This window comes from Carya illinoinensis, chromosome 15 (assembly GCF_018687715.1).
Source record: "Carya illinoinensis cultivar Pawnee chromosome 15, C.illinoinensisPawnee_v1, whole genome shotgun sequence".
NCBI classification, from domain to species: Eukaryota; Viridiplantae; Streptophyta; class Magnoliopsida; order Fagales; family Juglandaceae; genus Carya; species Carya illinoinensis.
The window spans coordinates 7,689,292-7,704,055 of record NC_056766.1 but is presented as its reverse complement, the minus strand read 5'-3'; the positions used below and the strand labels follow the sequence as shown (position 1 = coordinate 7,704,055).

Below are 14,764 nucleotides of genomic sequence, written 5' to 3'. Positions count from 1 at the left end.
ACTCAAACTTCTTCCAGATTATTTATTTAAAGAGATTCGATTGGATAGCACATAAAGAGATTTTTGCCAAGAATTATTAATAGTAAATTTCGAGTGCTTATGCGTGAGAAAATATACTTGAAAATTTTCTAGTTATTTATTTCTCTTCGACTGTAATCGTGCTCCATGTTGGAGATTGACTGGTTATGATTCAGCCACTGAAGTACTTCCAAGAGAAAAGTCAATATTTGATGATCGTCAAAGAGTCTGGCTGTTACTGGGGTAGAGGCAAACGGGTCGTTTGTCGGATCAAGTAAGAGAGTCAATTGATAAATGTTAATTTGTAATTAAGACTTGTTTTTCAAATAATAAAATTAATTTTTTTTAGTTTAGCTGTATGTATGATTTTACCTTTAAAAAGTTCTTTAAATGACTTCTTTTCGTTACCAATTTTAGTGTTGTACAATTTATTTACTCTATGTATACATTTATTTTATTAAATAATTACATGATTGAAGTCTAACCAATTTGTTGAATTGAATTGATAGATATTTCCGTTTATATACAGCGGTACTAATCGGGTAATTTCAATAGACAATAATATCACGTACTATATATCGTCCCCATTATTACCAGCTCTTATATGTTTTGAATGGAAACCAGCTCAGCCCGAGTGAGCGAAAGCGAGGGAGAATGGGAAAGAAAATTGAAATATACTGCATAATGGCGGGGTCGTTCAGGTATAAATCATTAGACCAACAGTACAGTAATACTTATAGTATGAGTTAGCTGGCGGGGTTCTCTTTTCTAGCTACCTACATTTTTCATCTTGCAAACGACGCATACTGAGTTGTTAAAGGTTGACTGGAGATAAAGGCATTAATTTCTTGTACAGAATATTAAACCATCATAATGGATCTCTGAATGATATTGGATTGGTCTTTTATTTTTATTCTTTTTAAATAACGGTACTCAATTTTATTAGTAACTCTAAATTTTGGTCATATGTAAAAGTACAATGTACAAAAAAACAAAACCTATGAATTAAAAATTTTCCAAAACCAAGACTCTTTTTAAGTAATAAAACTTTCTTATATTAGTAATGTTATATATAGACCATCCTCTCATTATCTTATGTAAGATTATGTGTCATATTTATCATCATTTAATAATATTTTATTGCATGATTTTTTTTCATATAATGGTGATAAATATGTTGGGCTAGACATAATAGAAATTGTTTTGAAAGCTAGTTTTAACAAATAATCGAGATGGAGAAGACAAGAGAATTGTCTAAAATACAAAGAAAACTCTAATAATATTGATTAATATTAAAATTAAATTCCATTAGGAAGCCTACGAGCCAGACTTAAATAGTTGCAAAATTTGAAATTAAGAAGATTTTTTCCAAAAATGAAAAATCTAAATTATTGTATGGGAAATAAATACATAAATAAATAAGAATCCTATCAAAAAGTTGGCTAAAATCAAAATCAAAATCATTTCCAAATTTGAAACCAAATATTTAGTGATAAGGTAATAATGAGCATAAATGTATGATTTGAGAAAAAATAACTGATTTCTTAAATATATAATTTAGAAGAAAATAATTGATATTATTTTAAATGATTTTGGTGAAAATAACGGATAGCCCACATCAGTTTAGATTTGTACCATTCTCGCCGGGTTGGAGCGAATTCATCCTCGAATTCTAAATTTTCTTATCTCGATCTTTTGTATGTCCAATTAGACCAATATAATTTTTTTCCTTTTGTTGTATCGCCCCTATGATCATACAAATACTAAAAATTGACTTGATTGGTCCAAAATAAAATAATATTGAACATCTTATTCTACAAAATTAAGTTTCTTTCCGATATCTCAAATCTAAAAAAAAAAAATATATTTTGCATAGGAGAATTTGAAAAAAAAAATCCTCAATTCCATGAAAATCAACATAGTTAATTGTCTCAAAAGTTTTTTGATGATCTTCAAACTTTCAAAGTTCACCACCATTTTCTTTTTCCAAATTTTCTATATTTTCAATAAAAATAGTTACCTCATCCACTAGGTTATATTCATCATGATAAGTATCGTAGATTGGTATGGAGTTCCGCCATATAGAAGAATATCTATCATCAAACTCTTTTTCTTTGGAATAGTAAATCCATTCAACCTCGTAAAAGAAATCAACGAAACCTTCAGCTTAAAGAGTACAAGAAAATTCTAGTACATCAACTTTGAAACCGAGATCCCCATGATGCTCCTTCTTACCATGGTACTCCTAAAATAGAGCACAATTGTGATACAGGTTATCAAAACTGGAATCAGAATCGTGATCTTCCATCTCACAATCATCATTATCCTATAGCGCTAGACGCCGGGTTAACTCTGCAACCTATCTCTACAAATATTTAATCATCACATTCCAAATGTTACAATCACGATGCAAGACTTCTTCATTCGGAACACGCCCACGATGACCATGATCACTAGCCATGAAAACTGATGATATATAACCCAGGAAAGATGCTTAAGTTCTTATGCCAACTAATGCCGGATAGAATTTAGATTAATTCTTATGGGTAATGTCAACAAATAATCGAGACGGGGAAGATAAGATAATCATCCCAAAAAAAAAAAAACTTTGAATAATATTGATTAATATTAATATTAGAAATTCCATTATGAAGTCCACAAGTTGGACTTAAATAGTTGTAAAATTAGAAATTAAGAAAATTTTTCCAAAAGTAAAAAATTTAAATTATTGTACAAGAAATAAATACATAAAGAAACAATAATCTACCAAAAAGTTGACCAAAATTGAAATCAGAATCACTTTCAAATTTGGAATCAAATATTTAGTAACAAGGTGAGAACGAGCATATATGTATGATATGAGAAAAAAATAACTGATATAATAAATATATGATTTGGAAGAAAATAACTGATATTATATATTTTAAATAAATTGAGAGAAAATAACTAATATTATTTTCATGAGTTTGGAGAAAATAATTGATACCCTATATAAATATATGATTGGGATGATGGTATGACGTATAGAAATTTTCTATTAAGAACTGCCTATTTGATTTTAGTGAAATAATTGAATCAATTTAAGAATGGCATAATTTCTAACTTTTATAGGCGAAAAAAACAAAAAATAAAATAAAAAAACAAACCTGGAAGACAAAAACACAGAAAATATGTAGTACTACTGAAGTAGTAGTTGCCAATGTATATATTTGAAGGATTGAACTTTACTCTTAAGAACAGACAACAGAAAGGTGAAATGCAATTCATGATTCATCGACCAATTTAATTCCATCCAGGTCAAGGTTGATCTATTTATTACTTTTAGTACTATGGACAGGTCATGTGAGGCGAGCAGCACAACTTTTATTCGATACAGGGAATCAGGGATGGGGGCCGACCATGGCCTTCTTTTCCGCACCGCGTTCATGCATTTTCTGCCTAGATCTCCTAATTCTGTGTTCAATCCTTGGTAAATTCCACAGCATTCTTGAAACTTATAATCCTGTGATCATTATGATCAACTCAACAAAATGTCCACTTGTCCATCCCAACTTCATTAGGAACAACCATCCATCACTATCGATCGATGCAGTTGATAGCTAGACATGATATGATCCTTGAAGATCAGCTACGTACCGCTTTTTTTTTTCTCTTTTTAGCACAGCTTGAGGGAGGGGGTGTTCTTTTATCTGGTTAATTTCTGCCTGATGGAATCCACTCAACATGAATATGGCAGTATTGGTGGCCATTTCTCAAAGATGCCTTTGGTGTGGAGTGCAAACTTTGTAAAATTGTTCACATTTCAAATCTGTTTTAGTCCACAAAAAGCTTGATTTGGATACCGTTGAAGCAAGGCAATGAAAACTAATCATACAAGCATGATACATTAAATTAACATTAATAGTGGATATATATATATATTTATATAAGATAAAAAATAATATTATTTACCTGAAACTACCAACTCTATTTACCTGACCGACTAAAGAGAAAGCAAAATAGGGTTGTATGTGTAAAAAGCAAAATCTCGAATCTTCACGAAACCTTCAGCATTGGATCAATAAAACATATTTACGTTGACTAGCTAGCTTCCTTTCGTAACGTCCTTGGCAATAAATGAATGCCACATGAGTAAATAAACCCTAACATTTATTAAACCGTTAAGATGAAATGAAATAAAATAAAATAAAATAAAATCTGAAAATCAAACCAGGTCAGATAAATTCAGTTTGGTAAGTAAGAATTTTAAGATAAGAATTTTGAGTTTTAAGATTAAAATATTAATATTATTATTATTTTAAAATTTAAAATTTGAAATTTTTTATGAAAAAATTAAACTATTTATTATATTTTATATAAAAATTTGTTAAAATTATAATAATAATATGAAAATTTTAAATTTAAGATGATAATTTTATAAGCCAAACCAAACCTATATCGCTCGTACCATAGCCATTGATGTCTCAACATAATTTTGTCACAATATCATTTTGGGGAGATCGTCATATTTTATAAAATTAAATTTATAAATTAGTTTAATTTTACGTGATATATTAGATTTATTTTATAATAAAAATAATTTTATAATTTAATATATGTGAATTTAATTTTATCAAATAACATCTTCGTAGCTAGAGCATTTATACGACACTTTAGTTTCACTTCACCTACTCCTTATGCTTTCACTATAAATAACCCCACGTTCCCACTCTACCACCTCGCATTTAACAACTCTTTGGCTAATTAAAGTACATTCCAGTTCCTTCCTTACATCTCTTTCTCCGTTCTCTTCTCCTTCTGTTCTTTCTCTTGAAGCACAGAGAGAAAAATCATGAAGCCTGTCTTCGCTACTTTCCTACTTGTGTGTCTGATCCTCGGCTCCTCTTTCTTCGAGGCCACAGAAGCTGGTTCAAGTAAGAAGCAATTGATCAACTTCTCCACGCTTTCTTTTTCTTTTCTTTTTTATAGGAAAATCTGTAAGCTCCTAGAAATTTTTGCTGGGTATAGTTTGATAATGTGCTGATTATTTTATTTTGTTTGTTTGTTGATGGTTTGCTTAAATACCAAAAAAATCAAGGCTTTTGTGACTCGAAGTGCGCGGCGAGGTGCGCAAAGGCAGGAGTGCAGGACCGGTGCTTGAAGTACTGCGGTATTTGCTGTGAAAAGTGCCAGTGCGTGCCATCTGGGACCTATGGAAACAAGCACGAGTGCCCTTGTTACAGGGACCTCAAGAACTCCAAGGGCAAGTCCAAGTGCCCCTGAAAATCTCCCTCTGCTAAGTTGGGATGATTTTGAGTGTCATGGATCTCCAGTTAAAACTATGAACGACTGTTATATATATAATACTCAAGGGACCGGAGCTGCTTAATTTATATAGAGATTATCAGGTCATAAAAGTTTGAATATCAGAGAGAATAAAAGGGGATCCTTTATTTGCGTGTTTGTTGGGGTACTGATATCGTTGTCATAATCTTTGGTTATGCTTCTTGGAATCAGTCCCTTTTGTACGACATATCCCATTAGCTATACAATAAATAAAATGATTTGATTTTCCTCTTACTGAAAACATTCACGAGTACTCTCTCTGTGATCTGCACAGCAGTTACTTAATTTTTTATTTCTTTATGGTTCTATCCCTCAATGACCAGTCACCCATATATGCAGTCTGCAGACCTCATTTCATGGAAAAAGTGTATATGCAAGACCTCATTTTCTTCTTGAAATTCACAAAAAAAGAACATTATGGATTTTGGTTGGAAATGATGGTAATACATTATTATACGTGCAACTGTCGATCCATCTAAGAAGATTTATATGGGTCATAAGGTTGGTAGAGTTTGGCTTACATCCTGTTAATAGTACCATAAACCTTAATGTCTAATGACAGTCGTCTAAGAGACAATAGACTGTAATTAATCTAAGAATAGATCGAGGACTATCATTTAAGGTTCACTTGTAAGTTAGGTCTGGTTAGGTTTAGGATAAATATGCATGGACAGCTTGATTAACGCGTCATTTGGAGTACTTTGCAACCCTTTTTTCTCTTACACAGACATCATTGTATATTTTCAATGTTGTCCCTTATTGCCTTCCATCTGAGAAAGAATTGGGGTCATACATATGTGGGGGCATATTCACGTGCGCTGTACTATGTAACAGGCAATTTTGGGTCCCTGTCCTTTTACTTTACCATGCCCACCTGACACATACAACATGACTCTCCTAAATTTCCTTCCAAAAGTTAGCCCTTCACTTGAGTTGACCGATTGTTAGCTTGCAGCCAGTCCATTCTCTCCAGCACAAAAATTTCATGAAGCTTTCTTCTTTGGTTCTTGTTTTTCGGTTTCTGATCAACTTTCTGCTGAAGATCATCGAATTTGGAGTCTAATTAATTAACTTCGTATACTGTAATGATAATATGACGGCCGAGGACTCAATTGTTTTCTGCGTTTAAACTAAAGGGAAATTGTATGACTTCTTGGAGGTTCAACCTTACTGCATCATATTTAAGCTCGTGCAGTGCAGTAAAACGTCAGATTGATGAAAAACAAAATAAAACTCAGATCACTACAAATTGCATTGACAACAGGAATTTCTGAGCTTCTTTAGTCAGCAGCAAAAACACTGCAAATCTTCTATGTTTCTTGAGCGCGCCTTATGGCAGCTGAAAACTAATTACCTGACTTTTTTTCAAAGCACTTGAGATGAAATGTACTTAGACTATAGACAGTCCTAGACCGTCTGGTGGATTGTCACTGCCAAATTTTTGGATCCAGAATATATTACTGTACACAATATCTGCCAGTACAGATTTGTGTTTCCTAAGTAGTTTTCTTTTGGGGAGCAAGTAGCTAGAAAACAAATACATCGATCCCACGTGGAATTAAATTAACATGACAAAGAATAACAACAAAAAGTTATAACAGGGGGGGTCACATCCGCCATTAATATGATTGACATGCAACATGGATGGATAGAAAGATGACCAAGTCCATATGTAGACGGTGTGGAAGGTAGGCATTATCTAGCGTTTGTTTAATTTTTTGTTTTGCTTGGTGCAATTTGTAGATTGAATGAAGTATTGGGTATTGAGAATTAATGCAGCCAAGCATATTTAACAGAGCTTTCATTTCAAATGGTTGATAATGACTTAAATTATTGATCAGATGGAGGGGTTGGCCTCGGACATCATCACAATTGACTTTAATTCAGGAAAAGCGATGAATTGCCATGCGAGCTAGCTAATGCATGCTTATCAGAACCAACTTTCTTCTTGATTACGATCTTGAACGGTACCAGGATCAACCTGATAGCTGTAAGTCTCTACGTATCTGTAGTTCTGTACTCCAAGATGAGTACTACACGCAAGAAAAGCTTCCCTAAAGCCAGTTGCAGTCAAAAGAACTTCTGATCTCTCCTAGAGTCAGATTTTTATTTTTTTATTTTTTTTAATAAACTACGTAACATGATGACACTACATGATTGTGCCGCGTCAAAAAAACCCACCTGAAAGATAAATTTTAGATGGCAAGCACTATCTTGATTTATTAAGTGCCTCACCAGAAGCTTCTTGATAATCATATTCTCGTATTTAAGAAGGTTTGTGTTGGGCCCCCACCCCAATTGTCTGCATCATCTGTAATCAATGCAATCTTCATTACAAAAAGAAAAAGAAACGTCCAAGCTGTCAACACCTGATCGCCATGCAACAGTTATGTCATCCTCTTTGTCATCTGAATCATCTTTTTCGTTAGTTTCCTTAGAAGGATCAAAACTGATAATAAGTATCTTGTACAATGACTCTAATACATACTTTGTAATCTTTAAACTCCATCAAAATGTAACTTCCTACGTGCATAAATGTCCAAAAACACTTCCAAGTACTCTCTGCTTTTTTGTTCTTCTTTTCTCATTGTACAACAATAATGGATCAGGCTCATATGTATAAGTCAAAAGTAGTAATAACTAGAAAAGGGAAAACAGCAAACAACTTCAATGGAGGCTTGACATTCAAATCAACTAGCTGATAACTTCCAAATTTCTCCGGAAGCTGCAAAACGATGATCCCTTAAGCATTGAATTATGCTCTAGATACGAATAAAAATAAGCATCAGGTAAAGCACAATATTGATTGATGGAATGGTTCTTGGGTATACTATTTTCATCATCAGGAGCAACATTACCATTGTTGTTGTACCAGATATGTAGTCAGCAGATTCGTTGGGGGAGATAGCCATTTGATAAGGAACATGTTTACCTTGTAAGTGATGTTTAATAAGTGAACATGAAATCAGACAGTTGGCATTATCAATAAATCAATTTGATTTTACTTAAGACTTGCCAAAGCAAAGAAGCATAGCTGATACTGGCGCATTGCATTGATGGCTTTAGATGTGAAACTAAGGTGGCAACAGGTTCCAAAGATTCGGTTGAGCTCATATCGTAATTACTATACACCCAGAACAAGTCCACTTATTTTAAATAAAACGTTCAAATCAAAGTATAGCTTGCCACAATGAGCTAGAAAGTTGGCAACCTCACAGCAAGGTAAAAGATAATCAATAGATTTTCCCATTCTACATACAATATCATTCTATCACCATAACATGTATCTTCCTTAAGTTATCCAAATTGAGGATCTACCCACGTGCAATCATCCAAATAAAAGCTCTCAAGGGAGCTTTGCTCCTCCAAATGGATTTCCATAAAAAAGTAAGGACTTACTTGAATAAATTCATATAGTGTCATTTTAGATGCATTCACCAAGTGATTCTCTCAGCACAAAAGCTTCTTTCTTTTTTCAAAATCAATTCATCTTACCTAACAAAACTAAAACTTCACATGCTATCAACACTTCATTTTAGAATTCTAAAGCAACTACTACAATCCAAATATAAGAGTTGTTGATGCTAAGCATCATATCAAATGTTATTTATCTAATTTGAAATTCACCTATACATAGTTTACCACATATCAGAAAAAACATCAAGGACAACAGTCTTAGTAGCAATGAATTTCACAAACATATACAACAAACCAAAAAAAAAAAAAATTCATGCTCACAATAACAAAATAGAACTACTAACATTTTAATACATAGACAATTATATCTCCATAAAGACACTAAGAAAAATAACTGAGGATGATGTTTAAATTTGAAAATGTAGCTTAAAAGGTATGTAATTGCTTGAAACTTAATCTACCCAGAAACTCAGTGTGAGGTGATACTTCAAGAGCAATGATAGGAGGAACTCCAACATTTGTATTCTAACTATGGCTCGGAGGCGTGGCAGAAGGATCAAAGTAATGCAAACTCTTCCATAGTTCAAAACAATTAGTTTTCCAGAAATCTTATCTTATGATTATAGATCATATGTCACAAGGGCATTACGAACTATAATCCCTGTCACAAATCATGAGAAATTATATGAGACATCCATTGTGTGCTCATGCACATGCATGAGAGAAGTGAATTATTGATTGATTTCATATTGGTATGTATAAGACAGGTTTACATTTATAGTCCCCAGAGACCTAACTAGAAAATAAGCAAGAGAAACCCCGTAACAATTTAACGTACCTCCTAATAGAGTGATTGGATCTTTTGCATTTTGAAAAATTCCCAAGCAATTTTCGCTACTAACCTTTGTATGCTTTAAGAAAGAACAAACATGGTATATATCTAACATTGGGTGCTTAACACCATTGGAAAAAATAATAGATTATATAAGAGGATCCATTGTTCTTTCGAGAAAAGTAACTAGCCAACTTACCTAGAACAAGTAGTTCTTTGGAGACAATGAAAACTTTTGTCCATTACTGAATATCATATCAACTCATGGAAAGACTTTTGATAGTTTGGAAACATCTCTAAACAAAATGCAAGCAAAGATACTCATATGAAATTTCAAGACAACGAATCGAGCAACAGGTGCTTAAATACAACTTATGTCTATCTGGTTATCCACCAAAAAAATGTTTGGTTTGGCAGTACCTTCCAGCACTAGAAAAACAAAGATCATTAAGTTTTGGGTCTGGACCATGGATTTGTTTGAGAAAATGAGATTTATTCATCACCTGCATGGCATGTACAACTCCAATAAACTAAGTGTTCCTACTACAGAACATAAAAAATAAAGATAAACAACATAGGTATCTTAAAGACGACACCAATATAAGAATTTAGAGTTATAGTACATGTTGAGTTTGGATAAGCTCTTGATACAAAATAACCAAAATTATTTTATTATAAAATTGGCAAACTTACAAGCACACTTAATCAAAACAACAACATACGCTGACGTTAAAATATGTATTGAAGATAAACATGATGAACAACACAAGTCCTCATCTCGACAATAGGATCTATCTCTTATCACTTAGTTGTTTGTATTTATCTTAATTTATCCCTTAGCTGTTTGTATGTATTTATTTCTTATAATTTGATCTTATCAGGTTGTTAGTTGTATAACCTGATCTGTATATGATGTAGTCTATTTAAACCTCAATACAATATAGGTTTTGGCATCTTGCCAACCACTACTTTCTACTCTTTGTTTTATGGTATCAGAGTAGTAAATGTCATACGCATAAGTCTAGTCCATTTCTTATTATGGCTGCCTCAAATCATGTTGTTCCCCATCCTTTCACTCTCACCACTCTTTCTCTTCCTCATCTACCACAATCCATCATCTGGAAACCAGATGATAACAAGTATCTCATGTGGTTATCTCTCTTTTTACCTGTTCTAAGGAGTCATGATCTATTGGGTATCGTTGATGGTACTAAACTGTGCCCACAACAGTTTCTGCATCCTCTCGATGGAGAGCCATCAATTAATCCTACATATACCATCTGGATTAAGAAGGATCAGTTCTTAATAAGTTGGATTAATGTCATACTCTTTGAAAGTGTTTTGTCCACTATCTATGGACTCAACAAATCCAAGGATGTTTGGCATGCTTTGGAAACATGTTTTGCTTCCAACTCTCGGTCTCGTGTCACTCACTTGCGTAGGCAACTCAACACCATGCACCAAGGCTCTCAATCCTGTCTTGCATATCTCAACCAAGCCAAATCTTGGTCAAACCAATTGCCTGCTATTAAAAAGCCACTCAGTGATGCAGATCTTATTTCCTTTCTTGTTAGTGGTCTCAACCCCTCATTTAACTCTTTTGCTACCTCTTTCTCCTTTGCCACCCGTGAGACATCTCTCACTTTTAATGCCTTTCGAGATGAATTTTTTAATCATGAATGTCTATTGAACCATCAACAATCATTGAGTGCAAATCCCTCCACTTTTGCTCTTTACAGTAAGAAACATTTCCACCCTTACAACCCTAATCAATCCTTTAACAAATAGAAACAAACCTCCAACTACCGTGGCACACCCTATTCCAAGCTTGTCCTATCCCCTTCCACTCCCCCTGTTTCTACTTCCACTACCTTGCCTCCAAATCTCCCTACTTTTCCCTCCAAAAATCATATACCCTGCCAAATCTGTGACAAAACAAGTCCCTCCAAAAATAGGTGGATTACTCATACCAAAGTAGGCATCCACCTACCTAACTTGTAGCAATGGTAGCACACACCAATGAGGCCTTTGAAGGACAACAATGGATAGTGGATAATGGTGCTAATGCTCATATTACTAATGAGCTTGCAAATCTACATATTCAACAACCCTTAAGAACAATACCATGGTGGCTGTAGGGAATGGAGTAGGCCTTACTATTGAGAATACTAGTTCAGCATTCCTAACTCATTCCCAATCTAATTCAAATAAACATTTTCTTCTTAATAATGTCTTACATTGTTCCCAAGTGTCTTCAAACTTATTGTCTATTTATCAGTTTTGTGTCGATAATCATTGCTACTTTATCCTAACCTCTAATTATTTTTGTGTGAAGGATCTTCGGACCAAGGTAACACTGCTGGAAGGCAAACCTGAGAATGGCTTTTATCCTATCTGGTTGCAAGGAAAGTCTCTCAAGAATAACAAGTCATTTGGTGCTTTAATTGGCATCAAGACTTCCTCTTTATTTTGGCATTCTCGATTATGACACCCTGTTTTGGATATTGTATCTCGGGTTGTTAAACACTACAACATCACTGTTTCTCAAATCAATTTCAATAAAAATAATATTTGTGTTTCTTGTCAATTGAGTAAGAGCATGTAATTGTCATTTTCTTCTTCCACCCGTATCTCTACCTCACCCTTACAATTAATCCACATTGATGTATGGACTTCTCCCATCACTTCTATAAGTGGTTATTAGTACTATGTATTGTTTGTGGATGATTTCTCATGCTATACATGGATTTATCGACTTCACTCTAAATCTAAAGTGTATGACTACTTCATCAAGTTCAAAATTCATGTTGAAAATCAACACAATTTCAAAATCAAGCAGTTACAATCAGATGGTAGTGGAGAATATACTTCCAATCACTTTCTATCATTCCTCACCAATCATGGTATTGTGCATCGAAAATTTTGCCTACATACCTCATAATAAAATGGACTGGCTGAAAGGAAATTGAGACATATTCTAGAAATTGGTCTCACTCTATTAGCACATTCTCATCTTTCTAATAAATATTAGCTTGATGCATTTTTCACTGCAGTTCATATTATCAATCTTTTGCCTCCTCCTACTCTAGACTACATATGTCCACACTCTAAATTATACCAAAAAAACCCTAATTATCATAAACTTAGAGTCTTTGGATGCATGTGTTTCCCTTTACTTTGACCATATGGTCTTCATAAGCCAGAGTATCTATCAAAACCTTGCATTTTTGTGGGTTATAATTATGTAGGCTACAAATGTCTTGATCCTATTACAGATAAAGTCTACCTATCACGACATGTTATTTTTTATGAGACTACCTTCCCAACCAAGGAGAGTGTTGCATCAAAACTGCCTTCTAAATTGCCAGGTGAATGTGAGTCTCATTTTCCTCCCCCTGAAAGTATTTTTCTTCCTTCCCTATCTTTATCTATAACACTTACTTCTGGAAAATCTTTTGCACCAGACCCCAGTGACCAATCATCTTCCCTTAGACCCTGGGATCCCACACCTTCCTCTCATCCACCTGATGCTACACTTGCTACAATATATGCTCCCTCTCATCCAATGCTCACCAGGTCCAAAATAGGTAATCAAAACCTAAACAATTTCCTGGCTTCACACTCTATTATACTCTCAAACATCCGCTTGTCCTTCATCACTCTATCTTAGCTAAATCTGAACCCACTTCTTATAGCAATGCTACTGCAGACCCGAGATAGCACAAAGCTATGTGTACTGAGATTGTTTCCAACAAAACTTGGAAATTATGTCCTAGACCTGTTTCCCAAAACATCATTCAAAATAAATGGGTTTACAAGATTAAACAAAATCCAAATGGGAGTATAGAGAGGTTTAAGGCTCGGTTCGTGGCAAAGGGCTATGAACAACAAATTGGAGTTGATTATAATGACACATTTAGTCCTGTTATAAAACCTTCTACAATTAGAGTTATACTTGCGATTACAGTCCATTTTCACTGGGATATAAAGCAGTTTGATGTCTCCAATGGCTTTCTGCATGTAGACTTATTAGAAAAGGTATTCATGGAACAACCTCAAATCTTTGTTGATCCTCAACATCCCAATCATGTGTGCAGATTAAACAAGGCCATCTATGGTCTTAAATAAACTTCTCGAGCTTGGTTTACAAGACTTTCCACCTTCTTGCTTGACATTGGATTTAAGGGTTCTCGAGTTGACACTTCTCTTTTTATTTATATTTTTGAAGACATCACTTTGTACCTGTTTATTTATGTTGATGATCTCATTATCATGGGTTCTAGTTCTACTACTATTAGCTCACTGATTCTAAGATTACAACAAGAATTTCTAAACAAAGATCTGGGGCCACTTTCTTTTTTTCTTGGGATCCAAGTCTCTCGCACAGCACATGACTTGCATCTTTGTCAATCCAATTATATTTCTGATATTTTGCATTGAGCACACATGACAGAGGCTAAACCAACACCATCACCATGTCCATCTGGTACTAAACTATCAAAGTTTGATGCCTCTCCCCTATCTGATCCTACAGATACATACACATTGTTGGTGCCCTCCAATACTGTACCTTAACAAGACCAAACATTGCATTTGCTGTCAATCAATTGTGCCAGCATCTTCACTCTCCCACTACAACTCATTTGGACAGTTGCTAAACGTGTTCTAAGATATCTTAAGGGCACTGCTGATCATGGAATTTTGTATTCTACATTACTTAATCTGAATCCATTTTGTGATGCTGATTGGGCTTACAGCCCTGATGATCGTCGCTCCACCTAAGGCTCTGCTATATTTCTTGAAAATTGTTTGATCTCCTAGAGTGCTAAGAAGTAGAATGTGGTTTCTCAACCAAGCACAGAGGCAAAATATCACTCTCTTGCTCTCACAATAGCTGAACTCTATTGGCTCAAGATGCTATTGTCTAAATTCAAAATTGTCCTACCAGTGGCCCTTGTGCTATAGTGTGATAATATTAGTGCCTTAGCCCTAGCCTCCAACTCTGTTTTCATGTTAGGACTAAGCATATTGAGGTGGACTATCACTTTGTAAGTGAGAAGGTCTTAAATAGTAATATTTTGGTGAAATTTATCTCTACTGATGATCAAGCATCAGAAATTTTCACCAAGGGTCTTCCTTCTCTGAGCTTTCTTCAACTCAAATCCAAGTTAA

At 34.2% G+C, this 14,764-nt stretch overlaps 1 protein-coding gene across 2 annotated transcripts; it reads left to right on the top strand.

The window, feature by feature from the left end:
• The first annotated feature begins 4,728 nt into the window (after positions 1-4,728).
• LOC122295719 (peamaclein-like) lies at positions 4,729-5,577 on the top strand. 2 transcript variants are annotated; one of them, XM_043104819.1, is made up of 2 exons: positions 4,729-4,931; positions 5,066-5,577. In XM_043104819.1, the coding sequence occupies exons 1-2, from the start codon at positions 4,850-4,852 to the stop codon at positions 5,278-5,280; spliced, it is 297 nt and encodes a 98-aa protein (XP_042960753.1). In that variant the 5' UTR covers positions 4,729-4,849; the 3' UTR covers positions 5,281-5,577. The 2 variants fall into 2 exon arrangements, with proteins under 2 accessions (XP_042960753.1, XP_042960754.1); XM_043104820.1 differs by having other exon boundaries at positions 4,731-4,931; positions 5,096-5,577.
• The last annotated feature ends 9,187 nt before the right edge of the window (positions 5,578-14,764 follow it).